The following is a 19,674-nucleotide window of genomic DNA, read 5'->3' as shown; positions in this document are numbered from 1 at the left end:
GTTGGACACAGGGAATGTAAGGTTGGGGAATAAAGGTCAGACAGGCTTAGTATTCCAGCCATGAGGCAAAAATGACCAGAATGCACTCACACCTTCCTTGGGCCATCTTTACTGTGCCCTTGGAGGCAGGTTTGAGAGTAGGTTAACACTGTGGAACAACAAAGTAGAGAAAAGGAAAAAGAAGGTGACAGGAGTAAGGGAGGCCTCTGTGTGGGGGTGTAGGGCTCCTGCATCCCTCTGGGATCTGAGCCTAGAAGGCTCCAGCAGAGTCCAGCAAGTGCCTCAGTGGAAGCGGTACTTCCTGGCTGGCTTGAGATTGATATATGTGGCCTTCATCTCTTCAGCCTCAGGGTTACGCATATCTTTGAATCGCTCTCCTTTGGTGCTCACCACCTGGTTGTCAATGTATCGGATCAGCTTCTTGGGGGCCTGTTGGGCAATCAGGCAATCAGGTAGTGAGTAGAAGAAGCCAGGAGTCAGTCTCCTGACTTCCCATCCCTAGCTGCCCCCAACCCTCTTACCTCCTTGGGAGCCATGGGTCGGTGAATCTTCTGATCCTCTGCACTATCCACCATCATGTACCTGCCAAAAACTGGATGGCTGAAGCTCCTGCCACCCTAGGAAGACCCTTCTGCCCTGCCCTGCCCTGCCCAGCCCAGCCCAGCCCAGGCTCACTTCTGCAAGATGAAGGACTTCAACTCATCTTTCTGGGGCCCCCTGAGGCGCCTAGGTAGGTCCTGTGGAGAGGAGAGGTCTCACGTAGATCCAACGGCACCAGCAGGGAAAACAGATGGGAATGAGAAGGGGAGGGCCGTTTAACAACAAGCCTAGGCTGTGTGGGTGGGAGGACAGGGCTAGGATGGGATACCTGACTGGGGCCATCCCAGGCTGGAGACCCCTCTTCTTTCCCCTCTACCAGCATTTGCACAGCTTCTTCCAAGTCCCCCCGTGCTTTAGTCAGCACCCACTGGGCCTGCTCCATCGAACAGGTAGGGAACACCTCCAAAAGTACATCCACGCCCGGAAGCAGCTCCTCCTCAGTGCCAGCTGCCTGTAGGCACAAACATTGACAAGAGGCAGCACTTCCTCCTTTCCCACCCCCAAGGTCCCTAATCAGTATCCTCCTCTACTAGTACCTCATCTTGGGTGTCCCCAGCAGCAGCAGGAGACCTGGCCTCTTCTTTGCGCTTTTCAGACCGCTGCAAGGGCTCTGGGGAGATGGGAACCTGACCTTGGATACAAGAGCTCTGTGGTTGCAGGTTCTCTTAAAAGAGGTAGAGAGGGCATCAGGTTTACCAGGGGCGTGGGGGAAGGATTAGGAATCCCCCAAGTGTCTGAATCCCAGACTCACCTTTGTTCTTGGCATCACTCAGCTGCCCAGAGAGCTTCTTCATCATGTCCCCTATTGTGCCCCTAAAGGAAGAGGAAGGCAGAGAGAGGACTACTTTGCCTACCCCGCACAACCAGCCATTCCCCCATCCACTTAGCCCCTGCCAGGCCTTACCTGGGAATATGGGCAAAGCCAGGCACATAAGCCTCCATCATCTCAGTGAAGGCCTCCATATCAAAGTTCTCCTCTGATGGTCCTGAGGGGCCCAGCTCCTCCAGGACCCCAAGCACATAGGAGAAGATAACTTCATCCAAGCCACTGTAGGAAGAGGACAGGACAAGCCCCAGGTAGAACACTTTACACTTGTAGTACTCCTACCTAGCCTAAGACTCCAGCCTTTGACTTCACAGGGTCTATGAGTTAGACCTCAATCCTTGAGGGCAAAGAGTATTCCCCTCCTCCTCAGAGTTTTGGTTTTCAATCCATCCAATAAAAGTAATGGCAAGATGACAGGTAAGGCCACCTCAGCAAATCTAAATCAGCCCTCCCCATCTCAGGAACTCAGCCAAGTGCTTTCCACCCATCTTGCCACTGGTCAGGCCCCAGAGCACTGCCTGGCAGCCACAGCCTCAGCCCTGGCTGGTTCTCTACCTGAGGTCAGCCTCTGGGAGGTTTGTCTGGACAAACTCAAGGAGTGCTGCACTGACGATCCTCTCCAGCTCCATGATCTCTCCTCTTCTGAAGGGACACAAGACAAAGGATTACCAAGCCCTCTTATGCCTGCCCTCACTCACTGGGCCTGGGGCAGTGGCTCCTCCCTGCCCTCCTGCTATAGAACCATCTGTTGAGTTGTCCTCCCAGCTCCCCCAAACAGTCACAGCCCCTTCCACTACCCATGTCTACCACCTCCAGCTTAAGGCAGGACACAGCATTGTCTCCAGAAAGCTGCCCCACCACTCCCCAACCTGCAGCCCCCCATTTCTCCCCATCCCTCATACCATTCCCCAACAGCTAGCCCAGACCCTCTGGTAAAAAGTCAAGGTCTTAGGGTCACATGCCTCCTGGCTGAGGAATCTCATAATTGAGGGAGCACTTGGCCCCCAAGTCCAATCACAAAGGGCTCCATTGTCTAGCCACCCACCCTCTGCACAAAGGGGCTTTTCTGGCTCTGGGACCTTAAAAGAAGGGAGAGTCTTTCATGGATTCTCTCTTGCCCAGACCCTGCCCTTCTAGCAGCCTGGCACTGTCTAGAAGACTTTGCATCCTCCTTCCCCAGGCTTACAGAGCCCCATAAGCCTGTAAGATCTGGCCCTTGCTCACCTCCCCAACCTCACCATCCCTCCTCACTCCTGCCCCACAGCCTCCTTACTGTTCCTCAAACCTGTTGAGCCTCTTCCTGCCTATACCTATAGACATCTTTAAGGATCATGCCCTCACTTCCTCCAGAGCTTTGCTCAACTGTTAACCTCCTCAGAGAGATCTTCTACCAAAACTAGTTATTTTCCACAATACCCAACCCCTTACATGTTATTTTATGTTTATTTGCCTAATATCTGTCCTAGAGAATGTACTATAAGCTCTAAGAGTAGAGGAACTGTCTTGATCACTGGTGTTAGACTCAGCACCTAGGAAAATGTTCACATTTAATGGGTACTCGGTAAATACTTGTTTACTTAGTTTGGCTCCATCTAAACACTTCTGACTCCCCAAAGACTATTTAGGAGTGAGAGACACAGAGGTAGTAAGGAATGGCTGCAGACCCATAGGTCCAGATGTCAGTTCATACTCCCATTTGGAAGGCTCAGAGGTGTCTCACCTTCCACCCACCCTAAACTCATATCTTCCCAAATTTGTGCATTTCCACTCCAAGCTACTTCCTTCTGTTTCACCAGCTCACACCACTAATTTTGCTGCAGAACATGAAACCTGGGGATTGCCCTTGATCTTGCCCTCTCACCCACATCTGTACTCACTAAGTCCTATCAAACCCAATGCTTTATTATTCTCCATCTATCCACTTCTCCCTCCAGGCTGGCTTCTATTCCAACATCTTACTGGCATTTCTCAGGCTAAGGTTACTAGTTACTTTTTCAGGTTTCAGGACTAGCCAAGTTGAACCATATGAGATTGCTAGTTTTGTCTGGTTCTGGGCTACCAAAAGAGAAAGCACTTTCTTATGGTTTCACCTAACATTTGCCCTTTTGATAACACCAACTATGGTTTTTGATATATCCCATTCTCCTGTTTTCCTTCTATCTCTCTGGCCATTTCTTCCCTGGCTCCCTCTTTGCCCTCTTTGCCACTCTTCTCAGGCTCACAGCCACTTCTCTCTCCTCACTCTGCACACCCTCCCTCTCTGGAAGATCTCACTGGGCCCACATTCTTAAGTACCAACTTTATGTCATCAATTCCCAAATGTCAAATCTCTAATCTAGTCTTCTCCAAGCTACAAACTTTTGTCTCTATCTCCATGATATGACCAAGCGCATGTCTTACAGGCATCTCACACTTAACATGTCCCAAAATAACTTCTCCAGTTTTCTACTCCTTCAGGTCCATCCTCCCTAAATGTATGTATAAGCATGCAGCTATTCCTGCCACAGGTCTGGAAATTATCCTTGACAGCATCTTACCCTTTACTTTCCTCTAGCCAGTTACGAAGCGCTGACCATTTTCTCTTTACACATCTACTTTTCTCCTCTCACTCTTGCTTTCAAAGAGGTTTCTAACCCTTCTCCCCACAGCAGTCCCTGGATCATGCCCCTCTACTCTGGCCTGCTTTCAGTTTGTGAACATTCAAGCCCCTGATCTTCTAGAACTGGTATGATCGCTACCATTTTATACCCTTGTTACAAACAACGTTTTTCCTTACACAGCAGGACCTTTCACAGCTGTGGTTAACAGATTATATGGACAATGTTTAATGTTTCTTACAGTTGTTTCATGAAGGCAGGGACTATACACCCAGCTTATTTACCAGTACATATTCAGCACCCCCCATGAAGTAGGCACTCAATAAATATGTATTCACAGACTAAGAAAGTGAAGCTCAGTTAAGGTTTAAGTCCAGAGTTAGGTGTATAGCTCAGTGATAAAGCACTTGCCCTGGATTCAATTCCCAGTACCACCACCAAAAGAGAGAGGGAGACAGAAAGATTTAAGTCTTGGTCACCCCTAGTTTAGTGCCTGTTCTAAGGTCTACTTGGGATGGGGATATTAAGACTTCCAATTGAGTTGGGACAGAGCTACCATCTATGATCACAGTTGCCTGCTCCTCTAATCAATAACACAGAGCTGCTGTGAGAGAACAGGGTCACTTTGGAAAGTAGGAGTGAATAACTCACTTTACAAAGAAGATGCCTACTTCCTGCTTCAAAACTTTAGCCATGGGCCCCCAGGAATTGCAAGATAGCTCAGGCCAGGCATACCAGATCTCTTCGAGCAGCTTCTCTTGAGGGGATGACCCTTCAGAGACTTATTACCCTCACTCCCTGGTTGCTATCAGTAGTCTGGCAACCTCTGTTGGACATACTCATGGCTGCTACAGTAAAGTCCAGTTTCTAGGGAAAAAACTTCTCAGGGATATGTTTGATGTCTTTGGGTTTCTAACCAAGGTCTGGGGGTCAGGGAATTGTTATTGGGAAACTCCTCATTTTCCCCAAATGAAGTCTTCTTTGCCTAAGCTTTTATCCTGGCTTGTTATTACTTCCTGGGGGGTCCCAAATCAGGGACCAATGGTTGAAATGTGACTATTATCCTGTCCTAAGTTCTGCTTAAACACTTCTGATGATGGTAAAAAGTTGGCTTGGCACTTCCATATTGTTTACCAGGCATTGCTAAAAGCACTTTACGTGTATTAATTTTACATAATTCTCAAAATAATCCTAAAATGTAGACACTGAAATTATCCCATTTTACCTGAAAAGAAATAGAGGCACTGAGAGGTTATTTGCTCAAGGTCACAGAGCAAGCTAATGGCAGATTCACACCCAGTTAAGTCTGGCTCCAGAAGCCTCACTATTAACAACCACACCATCTCTCATGATGCCAATGGTGTGGTTCAAGCCTGTATTATGATCCTCTCCTGCCTAACCAGCTGTCTTGAGTATTTTAGAATCTCTGCTCACACCATTCTCCCTGCTCAGAACATTCTTTCCTCTGTCTCTTCAAGTCCCATTCTGCAGGACTCACTTCCTCTCTGCAGCCAACCATGACTACCCCATCTTCCCTCCCCGATTTGGCTTCCAAGAGCCAGGCACAGGCCTGCCTGTTCCAGATGCTCAACAGAGATTCTCTTGGCAAGTTAGACTTGAGTAAGAAATACCATGCTGCTCCTTTGGGCTAGGGAGGTACTCAAAGTCGAGGGGAGCAGGCGTTGTGGGAGGAGGAATTCTGGACAACGGTGTGGAAGGAGTCCTGAGGAACTCAAGAGAGGCAGCACCGGGGCATCTAGCACCGAGGTCTATCACTGCTTCTTCCAGCACCTACAACGCCTTGCTCCTGGGGTCCTAGACCCATAACGAAGGCCCAGAAGATACTATTTTCACCTGATCTCCAAGTCACGCCTTAAAGGAACCAAGGACATTGAGGGGAACAAGAGATTCCACCATCCACACTCAGATGGGTGTACAAACGGGTGGTGGGGGTGTGGGCGGGAGTGGTGCACAGGAAGTGGGATCGCAATGATGGCGGACCCTGGAAGCAAGAGCTCCCAGAACCCAATAGTGGGACACCGTAAGCGTCCCGAATAGTGGGCCTGAGGGCACAGGGATGGGGTTACAGCCTTGGGGGACAAATGAAGGGGCAGGCCTGCACAAACTGGATGTGCCTTGCTACAGGCCACAGCGAAAATCAGAAATGGGAGTCTGGTGGCCCCGGGGAAGGTGCCGTGGGAGAACACGTAGGACGGCAACCTGGGTTATGCTCTCCGCGACTCTCCTAGCCCGGGGCTGGAGGGGAAATCACCTGCTCCGTCGGGCGCCGCCAGCGATTTGTCCCGCGCGATGCAGCTCTCATCCCCCAGCCCCACCAACGAGATCAAAGGCGGGGCCTAGAGTGGTTCGCTTTCAGCGGTGCCGAGGTTGCCATTTTTGAGAAGGGCAAATTGCCCGTAACAGGGCGGAGCTTCGGGAACCTATTCTCAAGTGTCCCGGGGCTTGGGACTGGCTCCCGAGGCGGCCATTTTTGTTGCGGGAGGTCTCGTCAGTGGGTGGAGTCACAGTGGCAGGGACAGTAACCTGCCTTGTTCCTCGCGTCGTCAGCCCGAAACCCAGAACCTTTCTGTCACGCCTATGTTCTTCCTATCCACCTTATTTCCTCGCCCCCAGGATCCCCACCCTGAAATCCTGTAGTTTTCCCCTTAGGACTTCCGTGTTTTTCCTGCCTTTCCACAGTCTTCGTGGCTCCCTGGTTGGATCTGGTGGCCCAACTACAAGGCCTGGTGTTCTTCCCCAAATCCCACAGTCTCCACCCCAGTTTCAAGCCCTGTCATTCAGTCAATTTTTAGGGACTGACTTCCCCACTTTGTCTTTCTGATCCTTTCCCAACAGCTATTTCTCCAATATCTCCCTGTGATTGGTGGTGGGGGGTACGGGATTTGGGGAAGGTGGTACATAGCAGGTCCCCGTGGTGAGGGTGGTTCTGAGCCCACATCCAGGATGGCCTGCAGACTATACCCACCACCAGTGTCCTATGCCCATGTTGGCAGGGTTACTGATCTAGGACAGTACAGCTGCACGCTAGGACCCAGCAAGACCCTAGCTTCCTCTTTCTGTTCCTGTCTCCGCTTCCCGGACTGCCCTGTGGGGAAGCCCACAGCCATCCCTTCCTGGGAACCTCAAAAGGGAAAGAGTTCCCTTAGACTGTGATTAGCTAGTCCATCTTAATCACCAAGAATGAGCCCCTTTCAGTGTTAGTCCCCTTGTAGGGTACAGAGGACTCTAAAGCTGTCCTTGCCCTCTGGGAGCTTATAGTCTAAGGGAGAAAGTCCCATCCTCTCCTCTCTCCTAGGGACACGGGCAGTGCCAAGATAAGGAGAAAAGGGATTACTGCTCAGGCTTACCACGCTTATACCTTACCACAGACTCCCTCCTCCCCATCAGGATCCTCTGGCTTCAGAGAAGAGCAGATTGTTGGTTATTGAGAGGGAACCAGGAAGGAGGAGGCAGGAGCATATTTGGCCTGGCTTCTCCCATAAAAACAGGGCCACTGCCAGCCTGAAGCTGCTGGGGTTGATGAGGGATGGGGTGACAGCCACTTTGAACTCTAACCAGACAGGCCCCTGGGAAGAGGGTGATAGGCACCCCTATCAGCCCTAGGCCTCTGCCAGCCCTTGCCTCCTCATCCTCCACCCTCCTGTCCATTGAACAATGCTGATGACTAGCCCCTTACCACCCTGCGCCTTACCACCCCCATTCCCAAACTTTCAGGTTTCCTCAGTAGAGCTACCCCTAGTTCTGGGAGGAGACCCATACAGCTCTTTCTGATGCTGTGCTTTCCCCCTCCCCATCTCCTGATTCTTGGATATCAGAAAGAATTTTCTGAGCGTTTAGGGAAGTATAATGGGAAAGCTCTCTCAGGAGGAACCCCCTCCATTTCCAATTCAAACTCTGGGAAGACCCAACTCTTTACAGCAGGGGTCAGGTTCTGGAGTCCAAGGAGAGGGGCAGTGCCAAGATAAGGAGAAAAGGAATTACTGCTCAGTCTTTTATTATTATTATTATTATTATTATTATTATTATTATTATTATTATTTAGTTGTAGATGGACACAATACCTTTATTAGTTTTATTTTTATGTGGTGCCAGGGTTCGAACCCAGTGCCTCATGCATGCTAGGCAAGCGCTGTACCACTGAGCCACAACCCCAGCCCCACTGTTCAGTCTTACCACCTGAAAGTGGTAAGGAGAAAGGTGAAAAAGTTGGACCAAGGAGAGGGACCACCACCAACACAAGGACATACAAATTGCAGGGGGCGGGGAACTCCATGGAACTCTTGCCCTGCTTGGGATTCCACAACTGTCCTGATCTTAAATCTCTGATTAGATCTAAGTCTCTCCATCCCCAAGAAGAGAGCTAACTCCCATTGCCCTTAGAGTGCTGCTTCACACCACAAAGAGAGAAGGAGGTGGAGTGATGGCTCCCTTTGCATCCTTCAAATGAATTTTACCACCAGTGCCTGGGTGCAGGGTCCTCCTTGGCTGACAGGAAAAGCTAGGAACCTATGCTGAAGCTTCCCCTGGCATATCAATCCCCCACTATCTTGCCTCAGAATGAGGAATGGGACTTGAATTCAGCATCCAAGGCAGATGTTCCAGGCATTAAGAGCAGAGAAAGAACCAGCAGGCTGATCTCAAAGGGAGTGTGAGAGGGTATGGTCAGAGGCTTAGATGAGAAAGGAAACCCTTGGAAGAATGGAAGGGGTCCCCGCTCTGGCTTGAGGTCAGAAAGGGCTCTCTGGGCAGGGTGCCTAACCCTCCCACACTTTCCTTCTTTCTCAGAAGAGCCTCATGGGGCAAGGATGAAGAAGCTGGGGCAGGGTGAGGGCCTTTTTAAGGAGCTCCTTCCCAGAGCATGACTGCAGATCCAGCCCCAGAAATGCCAGAGAGGAGGCTTCATGGGTAAGTGCTGCCCTCTACTTGGGATTCATTGGGCTGGGGTCAGGGCTGCCAGCCTGGCTTTCCTTCTTTCTCCAGGGATAGGCTGCACCTCTGCCCTGTGAGTGAGGACAGCACTCAGCTGTCGATTTAACTTTCCAGAAAATGAAAGTGTGTTTCAGAGAAATCTTTCAGCTATCCCAAACACTTAAAGATCTTCATTCAGGTGTGCCGAAGTCTGGCTTGGCACAAATCAGGAGCCACTTGTCAAAAAAGAAACTAACTTTATTTTTAGAACTACAAACGCCAAACAAAACAGCTCCAGGGAAAAACCCTCAGAGCCCAACTGCCACCACCGGCTTCCACAAGCCTCTCCCCCACACACCAGCCTCTCCACCTCCCACGATCCTCCTGCTCTTGAGGCCGATTGGCTGGGTTGCGTGGGCGGAGCCAAAGAAGTCCCCCAATGAGCAGCTCCGTGGAGGAGCCAATCAGCTAGATGTTGCTGGGGCTGCTGTGAGCCAATCATCAGCTGGCAGTCTGAAGGGCAGGGAAACAGCCCAATGAACATCACCGCAGAGGAGCCAATCAGCTAGATGTTGCTGGGGCCACTGTGAGCCAATCATCAGCTGGCAGTCTGAAGCTTGCTGGCAGCTGGAAGTTTGCTGGGGCCCCTTTGGCTGTGGCTCTCAACACAGGTGGGAGGTTTTGTGGAAGCAGCACTTCTGAACTCCTATCTATCTTGGAGATCCCTATTGGCTCTGGAAGCCTCCCTGTTTGAAGATATACCCTTCTCAGAATACATATTTTGGCACTTTCCCCAGGCCCTCAACTCTTCAGCCAGGAGATGATATCTGGACTGGAGATGACAGGACTGAATATGTGAAACCCAGGCTCTGGGGGACAGAATCACTGCTATGGCCCTGAGCCCCCTCCCCTCATACCCTACTCCAGTTCCCAATGGAATTTGGGAAACATTGTCCATTTCCCTTGCTGTGATCTCCCATTTTCAGCTCCAAGCTCAGCACCCCTCAACCCTGAGTAGAAAGTATCTTGAGATTCCAGGTTCTACCCTGGGTCTCTACTTGCTCATATGGGGAAAAAATTCTACTTGCTCGTATGGGGAACAATTCATACAAGGAAGCATGGGAGGATAGTATGCAGGCAGAGAGAACTTTGGCCACTTGGCTCTGAGAACTGAATTCCATAGGCCGTGAGCTCTAGCAAATGCCCTAGGTACTCAGTTCTGGTGCCCGGCTGTGCCACACCATCAATGCCAAGACCATGGGGGTATATATGGCTCCAGCTCACACCATTCCAGACAAGTGCTCTTGTAGGCACCCATCCTATCCACTGACTAAATCTTATTAACTGTGACTTGGTCTACATTTCTACTCAAAGATTCAATGACTCTCCAAGTCTTTTTACCGTTAACGTCTTGAATGATATGACCTCCACTTAGCTTTGGAGCCTAATCTTCCATTGCTGTTGCCCTCCAATAAGACTGCTGCTTTCTGCTCCTACCAACATGCTTTTATTCCTGCTGGACCCTTCCTTAGTTTTTGAGATGCTTCTTTCCCATCGCTATCTGTTGGAATCCTATAAATATCCTTCAAATCCCCTCTTAGATGTCTTTTTCAATAAGCTTCTTTCAGGTTGGGGTTGTGGCTCCATGGTAGAGTGCTTGCCTAGCATGTGTGAAGCACTGGGTTCTATTCTCAGCACCACATATAAATAAATGAATAAAATAAAGGTCCATCAACAACTCAATAAATATACACACACACATATACATATATACATACATACATACATACATATGTATATTTAAAACAAGAAGCTTCTTTCTTTCAACTCCCCAACAGAAAGCAAATTACCCACACTCCTCCCCTGTAAGGCTGGGTTCAGGAGCCCCCTACCTCATAGTATTTACCCCAGTGTTCTGCAAATAGTAGTTCCTTAATAAATGTTCCTTTTGTTTGTTGAGTGTGTCTCATGTGTGAAGAGACGATCTGACCTAGATGTTAAGACCTATCAGATACAATCTTGGTACATTCTCAATGTATAACTGGGTAAGTTGTTAATATCTATGGGCTTCAATTTCCTCATCTGTAAGTGGAAATAATAGTTCTGTGTACATCGAAGTTTTGTGAATTTTAAACTTAATGAATTGGTAATTTCTGCATGGAACTTAAGTTGGTACATAGAAGTTCTCAGTGTGTGAGGTTATGGTTCTTATTCTTTTCCCTTAAGTAGAATGGGAGCTACCCAAAGGTAAGGGCAGTTGTGGCCTGGAGTAGGGCTTGAAATTTGTCATTCAGGTCTTCCATGCTCTGCTGAGTAAGTCTGGGTCAAGACTAGCAGGATGAGACCATCAGGATCTGTTGAGAGCTACAGCCAAAGGGGCTTGAGCAAATTTCCAGCTGCCAGCAAACTTCCAGCTGCCAGCTGATGATTGGCTCACAGAGGCCCCAGCAAACTTCAAGCTGCCAGCTGATTGGCTCCTCTGCGGTGATGCTCATTGGGCTGTTTCCCCGCCCTTTCAGACCACGGAGCTGCTCATTGGGGGACCTTTTTTGGCTCCGCCCATGCGACCCAGCCAATCTGCCTCAAGAGCAGGAGGAGTGGGGGGGGGGGTTGAGAGGCTTGTGGGAAGACGGTGGTGGCAGTTGGGCTCTGAAGGTTTTCCTGAGGAGCTGTGTGGTGTGGTGTGTGTGTTCTAAAAATAAAGTTTGTTTCTTTTGACAAATGGCTCCTGAATTGTGCCCAGCCAGACTGCGGCATTGAAATTTGTCAGTCAGGTCTTCCATGCTCGGCTGAGTAAGTCTGGGTCAAGACTAGCAGGATGAGACCATCAGGATCAGCGCTTAGTAACCCAGGCTGAGATCTGGGAGCTCTGGATTCCCACCTATTATTGTATGACCATGGGTGAATCACTCCCTCACTCAGGCCCTACTTTCCTGGCATAATGTAAATTTAGAGGGTTGAAGCATCTGAACAACAAAGTGTTTTATGAGTTCTGCACTTCTAAGAGTTAAGTTCAAAGAAAAGATCAAACAAGAAAGCATTCAGGTTTCCTGCAGGCTTTACATCCACAGGGCTGGGAGTGAGGTGGGATGCTGGATTGCACTGAGGAGCAGCACCTCTTTCTAAAAGCTTGTAGTCACAGTCCTTCCTCCCTTACCTTGGCTGGGGATAGGGGTAAATTTGTGTGCAGCCAGGGGCATTTCTGAGACTAAGTAGAAGACAGGGAGGAATATCTATGAGCAATGTAGATCCTCAAAGATGGGCAGAAATGCTGGGGATATAGCTCAGTTGATAAAATGCTTGCTTTTCATGCACACCACCCTGTGTTCAATCTCCAGCACCATACAAACACACACACACACAAAAAAAAGTGTGGGTGGGATTGAGAACCTACAAGTATCTGGACCCAAGAAAACAGAGAGGGAAGGGAATACAAACCACAGCTTAATGGTGTGAGGCTCACCATTTTTTGAAACCTGAATTGTTTAAAAAAGGGATTTGAGGAGCTGGGGTTGTGGCTCAGTGGTAGAGCGCTCACCCTGGGTTCGATCCTCAGCACCACATAAAAGAAAGAAATAAACAAAATAAAGATATTGTGTCCATGTATAACTAAAAAAATATATATATATAAAATAATAAAGGAATTTGAAAAGGCTTACCAACATGCAAACAATTCTCCAAGCTTAGAAAAATCAAAGCAGACTGGGCATGGTGGTACATTCCTATAATCCCAGTGGCTCTGGAGGCTGACTCAGGAGGTTGATGCAGTAGGATCACAATTTCAAAGCCAGCATCAGCAATTTAGCTAGGTCCTAAGAAACTAAGTGAAATCCTGTTTTGAAATAAAATATAAAAAAAGGGCTGGCGCAACTGGAGTTATAGCTCAGTGGTAAAGCACTTGCCTCGCACATATGAGGTACTGGGTTCCATCCTCAGCATCACATAAAAAATAAATAAAACAAATAAATAAATAAAATGAAGATTTTTGTGTCCATCTTTTTTTTTAAGAGAGAGAGAATTTTTAATATTTATTTATTTATTTATTTTAGTTTTCGGCGAACACAACATCTTTGTTTGTATGCTGAGGCTCAAACTGGGCCCGCGCATGCCAGGCGAGCGTGCTACCGCTTGAGCCACATCCCCAGCCCTGTGTCCATCTTTTATAAATTTTTTTTTTTAAAGGGTTGGGGATGTGAATCAGTGGTTGAGTGCCTCCAGATTCAATCCCTAGGACCCACCCCACTTCCCAAAATAAATTAAAGCAGCCAGGTACAGTGGTGCATGCCTGTAATTTCAGCAAGTTGAGAGGCTGAGGCAAGAGGATTGCAAATGAAAGGATAGCTTCCGCCATCTTAGCAAGACCCTGTCTCCTGGATTCAGTTCCCACTACCAAAGTATCAGTGACCTAGGTATGTAGTACCTCTATTTTTTAAAACTCCTTTTAAAAAAAATTTTTTTTTTTTTTTTAGTTGTAGATGGACACAATACCTTTATTTTATTTATTTATTTTTTATGTGGTGCTGAGGATTGAACTAGTGCCTCCATGCATGCTAGGCAAGCACTCTACCACTGAGCCCCAGCCCCAGCCCAAAACTCCTTTTTTTTTTTTTTTTTTGAGAGAGAGAGAGAGAGAGAGAGGAGAGAGAGTGCATGCGCGCGCGAGAGTTTTTTTTTTTAGTATATATCTATATATATTTATTTATTTTAGTTCTCTGAGGACACAACATCTTTGTTTGTTTGTGGTGCTGAGGAGGGAAACCGGGCGCACGCATGCCAGGCGAGTGCGATACCGCTTGAGCCACATCTCCAGCCCGAAACTTGTTTTTCTAATATTTATTTTTAAGTTGTAGTTAGACATAGCACCTTTATTTATTTATTTTTATGTGGTGCTGAGGATCAAACCGAGGGCCTCACATGTGTAAGGCAGGCGCTCTACCACTGAGCCATATCCCCAGCCCTTAAACCTCTTTTTTATATTTTAACTTTAAAAATATCTGTTTAGTTTTGTTGTGGTGACTTTAACTGTGCCAATTATAGTCAACTTAATCACACACAAACTTTTCAAGATTTACCTTTCACAAACCTTATGTAACTTACTTCGACATTTTATAACTTGTCTTAGTTTTGTCTTTTCTTTCATTGTGGACTTTAGGCTAAGGATTATTGTTTTAGTGTAGTGATTTAGTGTAGAGCACTTACATGGGATGTGTGAGGCCCTAGGTTTGGTCCCCAGTATAGCCTAAATAAACAAGTCAATAAAAATGACAAAGAAATCATTTTGTGTTTCAAGACAAAAGTATTACTTTTTTTTTTTAATATTTTTTTTTCAGTTATCAGCGGACACAACATCTTTGTTTGTATGTGGTGCTGAAGATCAAACCCAGGCCGCACGCATGCCAGGCGAGCGAGCTACCGCTTGAGCCACATCCCCAGCTCACAAAAGTATTACTTTACCTTACAAGATACTTTGTCTTTCAGAAATATTTTTCCCTATTAATTTTTAACTCTTTTTAATATGTCAAATTTTAATATACTGATATAGAACAAAGTCTAATCCTCTGTGTTTAAAAACAACAAGGGTTCCTTAAAACACTGATCTGCTTTGAGCATAGTCCTTGCTATCCTGCACCACTGCATCATATTTTAAAACTGACAATTTTTTTCTTTCTCTTCTCCTTAACTTTGAGGGAAGGAAAATTACATTTTTTCCCCATTCTAGGCCAAGTTGTCTATCCTTGGACACACACACTACAAGAATAAAATAATTCAGACTTCAGTAATGTCAAAAGATCTAAAAAATGGCTATTTCTCAAAACTACAAACAATTTATGATCCTGGATAGGGCACAATTGGAATGTAGCCATTGAATCACCTCTTTAAGGACACATTGTTCCCTTGGTAGTTAGTGTCACCCATGTTTCTCCTTTGCTAACAAAAAGACCAAAACTTCACAAAGTTGATAAACCCAGTCACAGAAATATGATCATATACATATTATTAAATAAACTATGATATATTCACATTATTAAATAAAATGATTGTATTCATATTATGACTATATTCATTATTATTATTATCAGCAAAAATTGACTAATTGTCTTTATTAAAGACAAACTTTATTTGACTATGTTCAGTTGAGTATTTTAAAGAGATTTTGTGTGCTTTTATTCTTGCTAATTTCACTTTGTAACTACTATCTGTTAGTATTTTGCAAAAGTACTACTTCTAACCAGAATAACCTGAATTAAGACAATAAGGCATCACCTCCAGGACAGATAGGATATCTGACTTGCAGTACTGATACAAACCCCAATTAAATGGGAAGAGTAATTGTAAAATTAGAAACCTTAAAGTTAAAACCCATTACTCTCATTTCAAGAATGGTGAAACTGGCCTGCTGGATGTTTAAAACCAAAACTTGGAGACCGAAGTCAAAGAAGTTAAAAAGTCTAAAGAAAATACAATCAATATTTTGGCCCATGCCCTCTAGGGTCAACCAGGATCCAGGGAATGATGGGTACCCTTTAAAGCCCCTTAACTCCAGTGAGTCACCCAACATTCAAATCAGGAGGATTGTGAGAACCCTAGAGAACAGGAAGTCAACCAGTGCACATTCTGTAAAGAGGGTCATTGGAGAGGGAAATGTCACGATACTTCTAAGGGAAGCCATATGTGGTCAGCAAGACTCTGACTCATCCTGGCAGATGGCATGACCAGTAGGAGAAAGCTAAAGGAGTGCTGGAGATATAGCTCAGTTGGTAGAGTGCTTGCCTTGCATGCACAAGGCCTGGGTTCAATCCCTAGCACCACCACCACACATACACAAAAAAATCTAAAGGAGCCAAGGTCTGAAGAGTGATCCCTGCTAAATCTCTGCTGACTCTTAGCAGGAGATAGAAAAGCAAGGTCAATTTTGACCAACTTGGTCTTAAACACCTGATAGGAAAGTATGACCAAAGCAAGTGTTTAAAAAAAGGCAATGGCTCTTTTAATGCAACTTGAGATGTGTACTTGTGTCAGTCCTCCCAAAAGTAAATGAAACTGGAAGGCTATAATGAAAGTGTTTTTATACAGGAGTACCTGACACTTCCAGAGTCCCAAGTTTGTTCTGAATCAAATGATTTGAGACTTACAAATCTTCCTAACCTCCTACATAGGTAAGCTCCATTTGTTTTTCACTGATATGATTAGCTAGCCCAGATATTTTGACCTGATTGGTCTAAAAGATGAATGTGACAAGTCAAAGTCCTAACTTTACCAACAGCATTCTAAGTGACACAGCTAAAGGGATCCTTCTACTAACACAAAAATAATGCCAATAAAAAAGCTCAGCCTAGGCCCTTCCTCTTCTTGGGACGGCCGCGCTTCGCGGCTTCCCGGGCTGGGCTGCTGCTGTCACCGCTATTGGGCCGGCGCAGTAGGCGCCTCTCCACCCGGTACTCCGGCTGGCCGACCTGCGGCGACGCCTGCAGCAGGAACTCGCCGCGGCTGTGGGTGACGCGCACGTCGGTGCGCGGGTACGTGCCGTACACTCGCCGCAGCTCCCGGCACACGAAGTCGGGCAGCTGCAAGCCCTGGCCGTGCGTGCGTTCCACGCGGCCCCATCGCAGTTCGGCTTGCACATTGCCACCTTCGGGCCAGGGCGCCCAGCTCTCGGCTGCGGATTCCTGCAGCGACGGCCCCAGGAGGCGGGCGGCAGGGACCGGCGAGCTAAGGGCGGCGGCGTAGGCTGCTGGGAAGGCCCACCAGGGTGGAGTGGCGGCCGGAGATACGCTCGGGCAGTAAAAACGGTGGTATTCTCGCGGGGCCGCCCTCTCTCCCACGCACAAGCTCGCTGGCCGGCTGCAGAAGTTGTGGGCCTGGATGGGAGGCAGCAGCAGAGGGGCGGGCAGGTAGGTGTAGGTGAGGGGCTGCAGCGGAGGCCAGGCACTCTCCCCGCGCGGCAGGCAGACGTAAGAGTACATGGTGTGAACCTCAGGCAGCAGGCCTTTTCACTGGGGCTCCATTCTGGTTCAGACCTGTGGCAGGGCGGTGTTTGGATATAGACTTAATTCTTACTGTCACCCGGAACCCTGGGCTCTCCTTTCTGGCAGGAGTCTCACTTGCCTACCTTAAGGCTTTGGAGGATCGCCCTAAATCAGGTGTTGAATTCTCCTCCTCCTCCCTTCTTGTCCCAGGTTTGGGCCTGAACCCCAGGCTTTCAGCAGGCCTTAAGGACCCTAGACTTTTTTTAAGCTCTCAAACCCTGGCGTGCCCTTTCAATAACTTCACACTCACTTGTCTCCTTCACCCAGGGGAGGTTAGTCTCCAGCATTTGGGGTAGCCAGAGGGTTCCAGCAGGAAGCTTCCCTCCACCACTTGTTAGTTGCAGCTGCTCCCCGCCATACCCTGCCTCACTCAGCCACACCTCCCTGTTACCAGGCAAAGGGAAACACCTTGAATTGGCCAGGAGCCTGCCAGCCTGTCTACACCTGGGTGAGCGTAGGGTCACAGTGGCTCCAAGCTGGAAGCAATGGCCTGAACTCAGGGATGCCCACCTTCAATATCACTGAAGGCTTCTTTTTTTTTTTTTTTTTATCAAGTTTGCTCCCCCTCCAAAAAAAAAAAAAAGTTTGCTCCCCATCCCCTAGCCCCTCCAGTGGATTGGATTCTCCTAACATCTGAGTGAAGCTCCTGCACACTAGGACCTTCCTGCATTGAATTTTGCTTGTGAGCATCTCACTTCAAGTTGATATCAACTCTAGGAAGGTGCACTTAACATAGCAAGGAATTATAAATACACAATAAAAGTGTTGACCAGGACTTATAAAGGTTAAATGACTTGCCCAGACTCATTTATGGTAAAGGCAAAATTCTAACCTACATCTGTCTCAAGACTCATGCTCACAATATTAGTCTTTTTTTTTTTTTTTTTGTACTGGGTATTGAACCCAGGGGCACTTTACCACTGAGCTATGTCCCAGCCCTTTTTATTTTTTAGTTTGAGATGAGATCTCACTAAGTTGCTGAGGGTCTTGCTAAGTTGCTGAGGCCGGCTTCTGTAGGAAGCCATCCATGAAATACATGAGGATCTTCTCTGGCATGAAGCCAGGGAGATTTAGATTTGGCCTTGGGAACCATCTGTCACTCTCCCACAACAATAGATTGCCCAATGCACGTGACCTTTATCTCTGGTCTGCTAGGAAGATCCCCCATAGTAGCTCTGGAGATGGGCGTAACCCTTTGGGAACTGGACAGCCCACCTTTAACCTTTTTTGATGAAGAACATTGTATGGAAGACCTTTGATATTTCCCAATATAAATAAAGCAGGCACAGGCTCCATTTTGCCATAGTATAGAAGCTCCATCCACTTGCCTATTCTCCCCGACCCCTCACACCCCAATTTTGAAACTATTTTCTGTGTCCTTTGTTTTTTTCCATTCTATATTTTTTCTAGCTTTTATTTCTCAGCCAGCCTTTTCCACCAAGGGGAACCCCATTTCCATGGCCCTCTCGGGATGTGGGCGAGAGGCTTCAAACATACCATCCTCCTACCTCAGCCTCCCAGAATCAAATGAGATCAGGCATGTAACACTGTGCCCAATCCCTGCTGGAACTGCTTTCAGACTATATCACAATCCCTCTCACTCTAGAATGTTACACAAGCACTTGTAATTCTTCATAGCCATGTGAAGAACAGATTGACATTCTCATTTAGTAGCTAAGGAACCCTGCATGGTTGCGCACACCTATAATCTCAGAGGCTCGGGAGGTTGAGACAGGAGGATTGTAAATTCAAAGTCAGCTTAAGCAACAATGGGACACTAAGCAACTCAGTGAGACCCTGTCTCTAAATAAAATACAGAATAGGGCTGGGGATGTGGCTCAATGGTTGAGTGCCCCTGAGTTCAAAACCTTTCAATACCTGGTATCAAAAAAAAAAAAAAAAAAAAAAAAGCTAAGGATCCAGAGGCTCAGAGGAGGCTACTTTCCCAGGATCACACAGATTAAAAGCAGCACAGTGAAAATTGAACTCAGCCCAACTGATGCCAAAGCCTACAGGCCACTTGGATGAAGCCAGAAAGATTGCTTCTGATGGCATGAGTACTGTGAGCTCCAGTCCCCTGTGATAGTGGGTTCACCTATTTTTCTGGTGGGGTGAGTGGTCATTATGAATGATTAAAACTGAATGATTAAAAGCTGCTATGCTATCACTTTCTCCCCTCTTTTCTATTGACTTAAGCAGCATAACCAGCTTAAGTACCCTTCAAAACCCAGCCACTCCCTGGGAAGATCTCCCACAGTCACCCTGGCAATGTTACATTAGTCCTAACTAAGCTCCTCTCCCAAGTCTAATTTTGGCCAGTGGCCTAGTGAAGACAGCTGCTGAGGTCAGTATCTGAATAGAGAGAAGGGACTTGGCTAGGGTTTTATTTGGAATCTACCTAATACTCCCTACCCCACAGCTTCAAGACAGAGCCTTGCTCTCTGTCCACTCTAAGGACTCATCCTAGGGAGACAGTGGTCCTTTTGGGTGAAGCCTTCTGTGGTAGGTAGAATAATGCCTGTCCCCCAAAGATGTCACTAATTTCATCCCTGGAAACCTATGAATTCGGCAAGGGGGAGTTAAGGTTGCAGATGATGTTAGGGTTGTGAGTTAGCTCACCTAAGAAGATTATCCTGGATTATCTAATGGTCCCAGTGTAATTACAGGGGCCCTTAAATGTGAAAGAGGGAGGCTA

At 47.3% G+C, this 19,674-nt stretch overlaps 2 protein-coding genes and 1 long non-coding RNA gene across 6 annotated transcripts; 1 reads left to right on the top strand and 2 right to left on the bottom strand.

The window, feature by feature from the left end:
* Window positions 1–93: 93 nt before the first annotated feature.
* Window positions 94–6,430, bottom strand: Cuedc2 (CUE domain containing 2). 4 transcript variants are annotated; one of them, XM_021731856.3, is made up of 9 exons: window positions 6,296–6,430; window positions 1,982–2,068; window positions 1,505–1,648; window positions 1,352–1,413; window positions 1,137–1,210; window positions 869–1,051; window positions 676–737; window positions 522–582; window positions 94–429 (listed from the first exon to the last, which is right to left on the bottom strand). In XM_021731856.3, exons 2-9 carry the CDS (start codon window positions 2,053–2,055, stop codon window positions 283–285), a joined length of 807 nt encoding a protein of 268 aa, XP_021587531.2. In that variant the 5' UTR covers window positions 2,056–2,068; window positions 6,296–6,430; the 3' UTR covers window positions 94–282. The 4 variants fall into 4 exon arrangements, with proteins under 4 accessions (XP_021587531.2, XP_005333679.2, XP_005333680.2 ...); XM_005333622.4 differs by having other exon boundaries at window positions 1,137–1,264; window positions 6,296–6,428; XM_005333623.4 differs by having other exon boundaries at window positions 1,137–1,264; window positions 1,982–2,065; window positions 6,296–6,419.
* On the top strand, window positions 5,977–15,001 carry LOC144366480 (uncharacterized). The gene is made up of 3 exons (XR_013425563.1): window positions 5,977–6,064; window positions 8,830–8,949; window positions 14,283–15,001. It is a non-coding gene; the product is annotated as an uncharacterized LOC144366480 (long non-coding RNA).
* A 916-nt stretch (window positions 15,002–15,917) lies between these two features.
* C1H10orf95 (chromosome 1 C10orf95 homolog) lies at window positions 15,918–17,534 on the bottom strand. Its single transcript, XM_078020732.1, has 2 exons — window positions 17,230–17,534; window positions 15,918–16,970 (listed from the first exon to the last, which is right to left on the bottom strand). Exon 2 carries the CDS (start codon window positions 16,914–16,916, stop codon window positions 16,281–16,283), a length of 636 nt encoding a protein of 211 aa, XP_077876858.1. The 5' UTR covers window positions 16,917–16,970; window positions 17,230–17,534; the 3' UTR covers window positions 15,918–16,280.
* Window positions 17,535–19,674: the final 2,140 nt, after the last annotated feature.

Source organism: Ictidomys tridecemlineatus, chromosome 1 (genome assembly GCF_052094955.1).
Source record: "Ictidomys tridecemlineatus isolate mIctTri1 chromosome 1, mIctTri1.hap1, whole genome shotgun sequence".
Classification (NCBI taxonomy): Eukaryota; Metazoa; Chordata; class Mammalia; order Rodentia; family Sciuridae; genus Ictidomys; species Ictidomys tridecemlineatus.
This window is presented reverse-complemented; position numbering and strand designations above follow the sequence as displayed.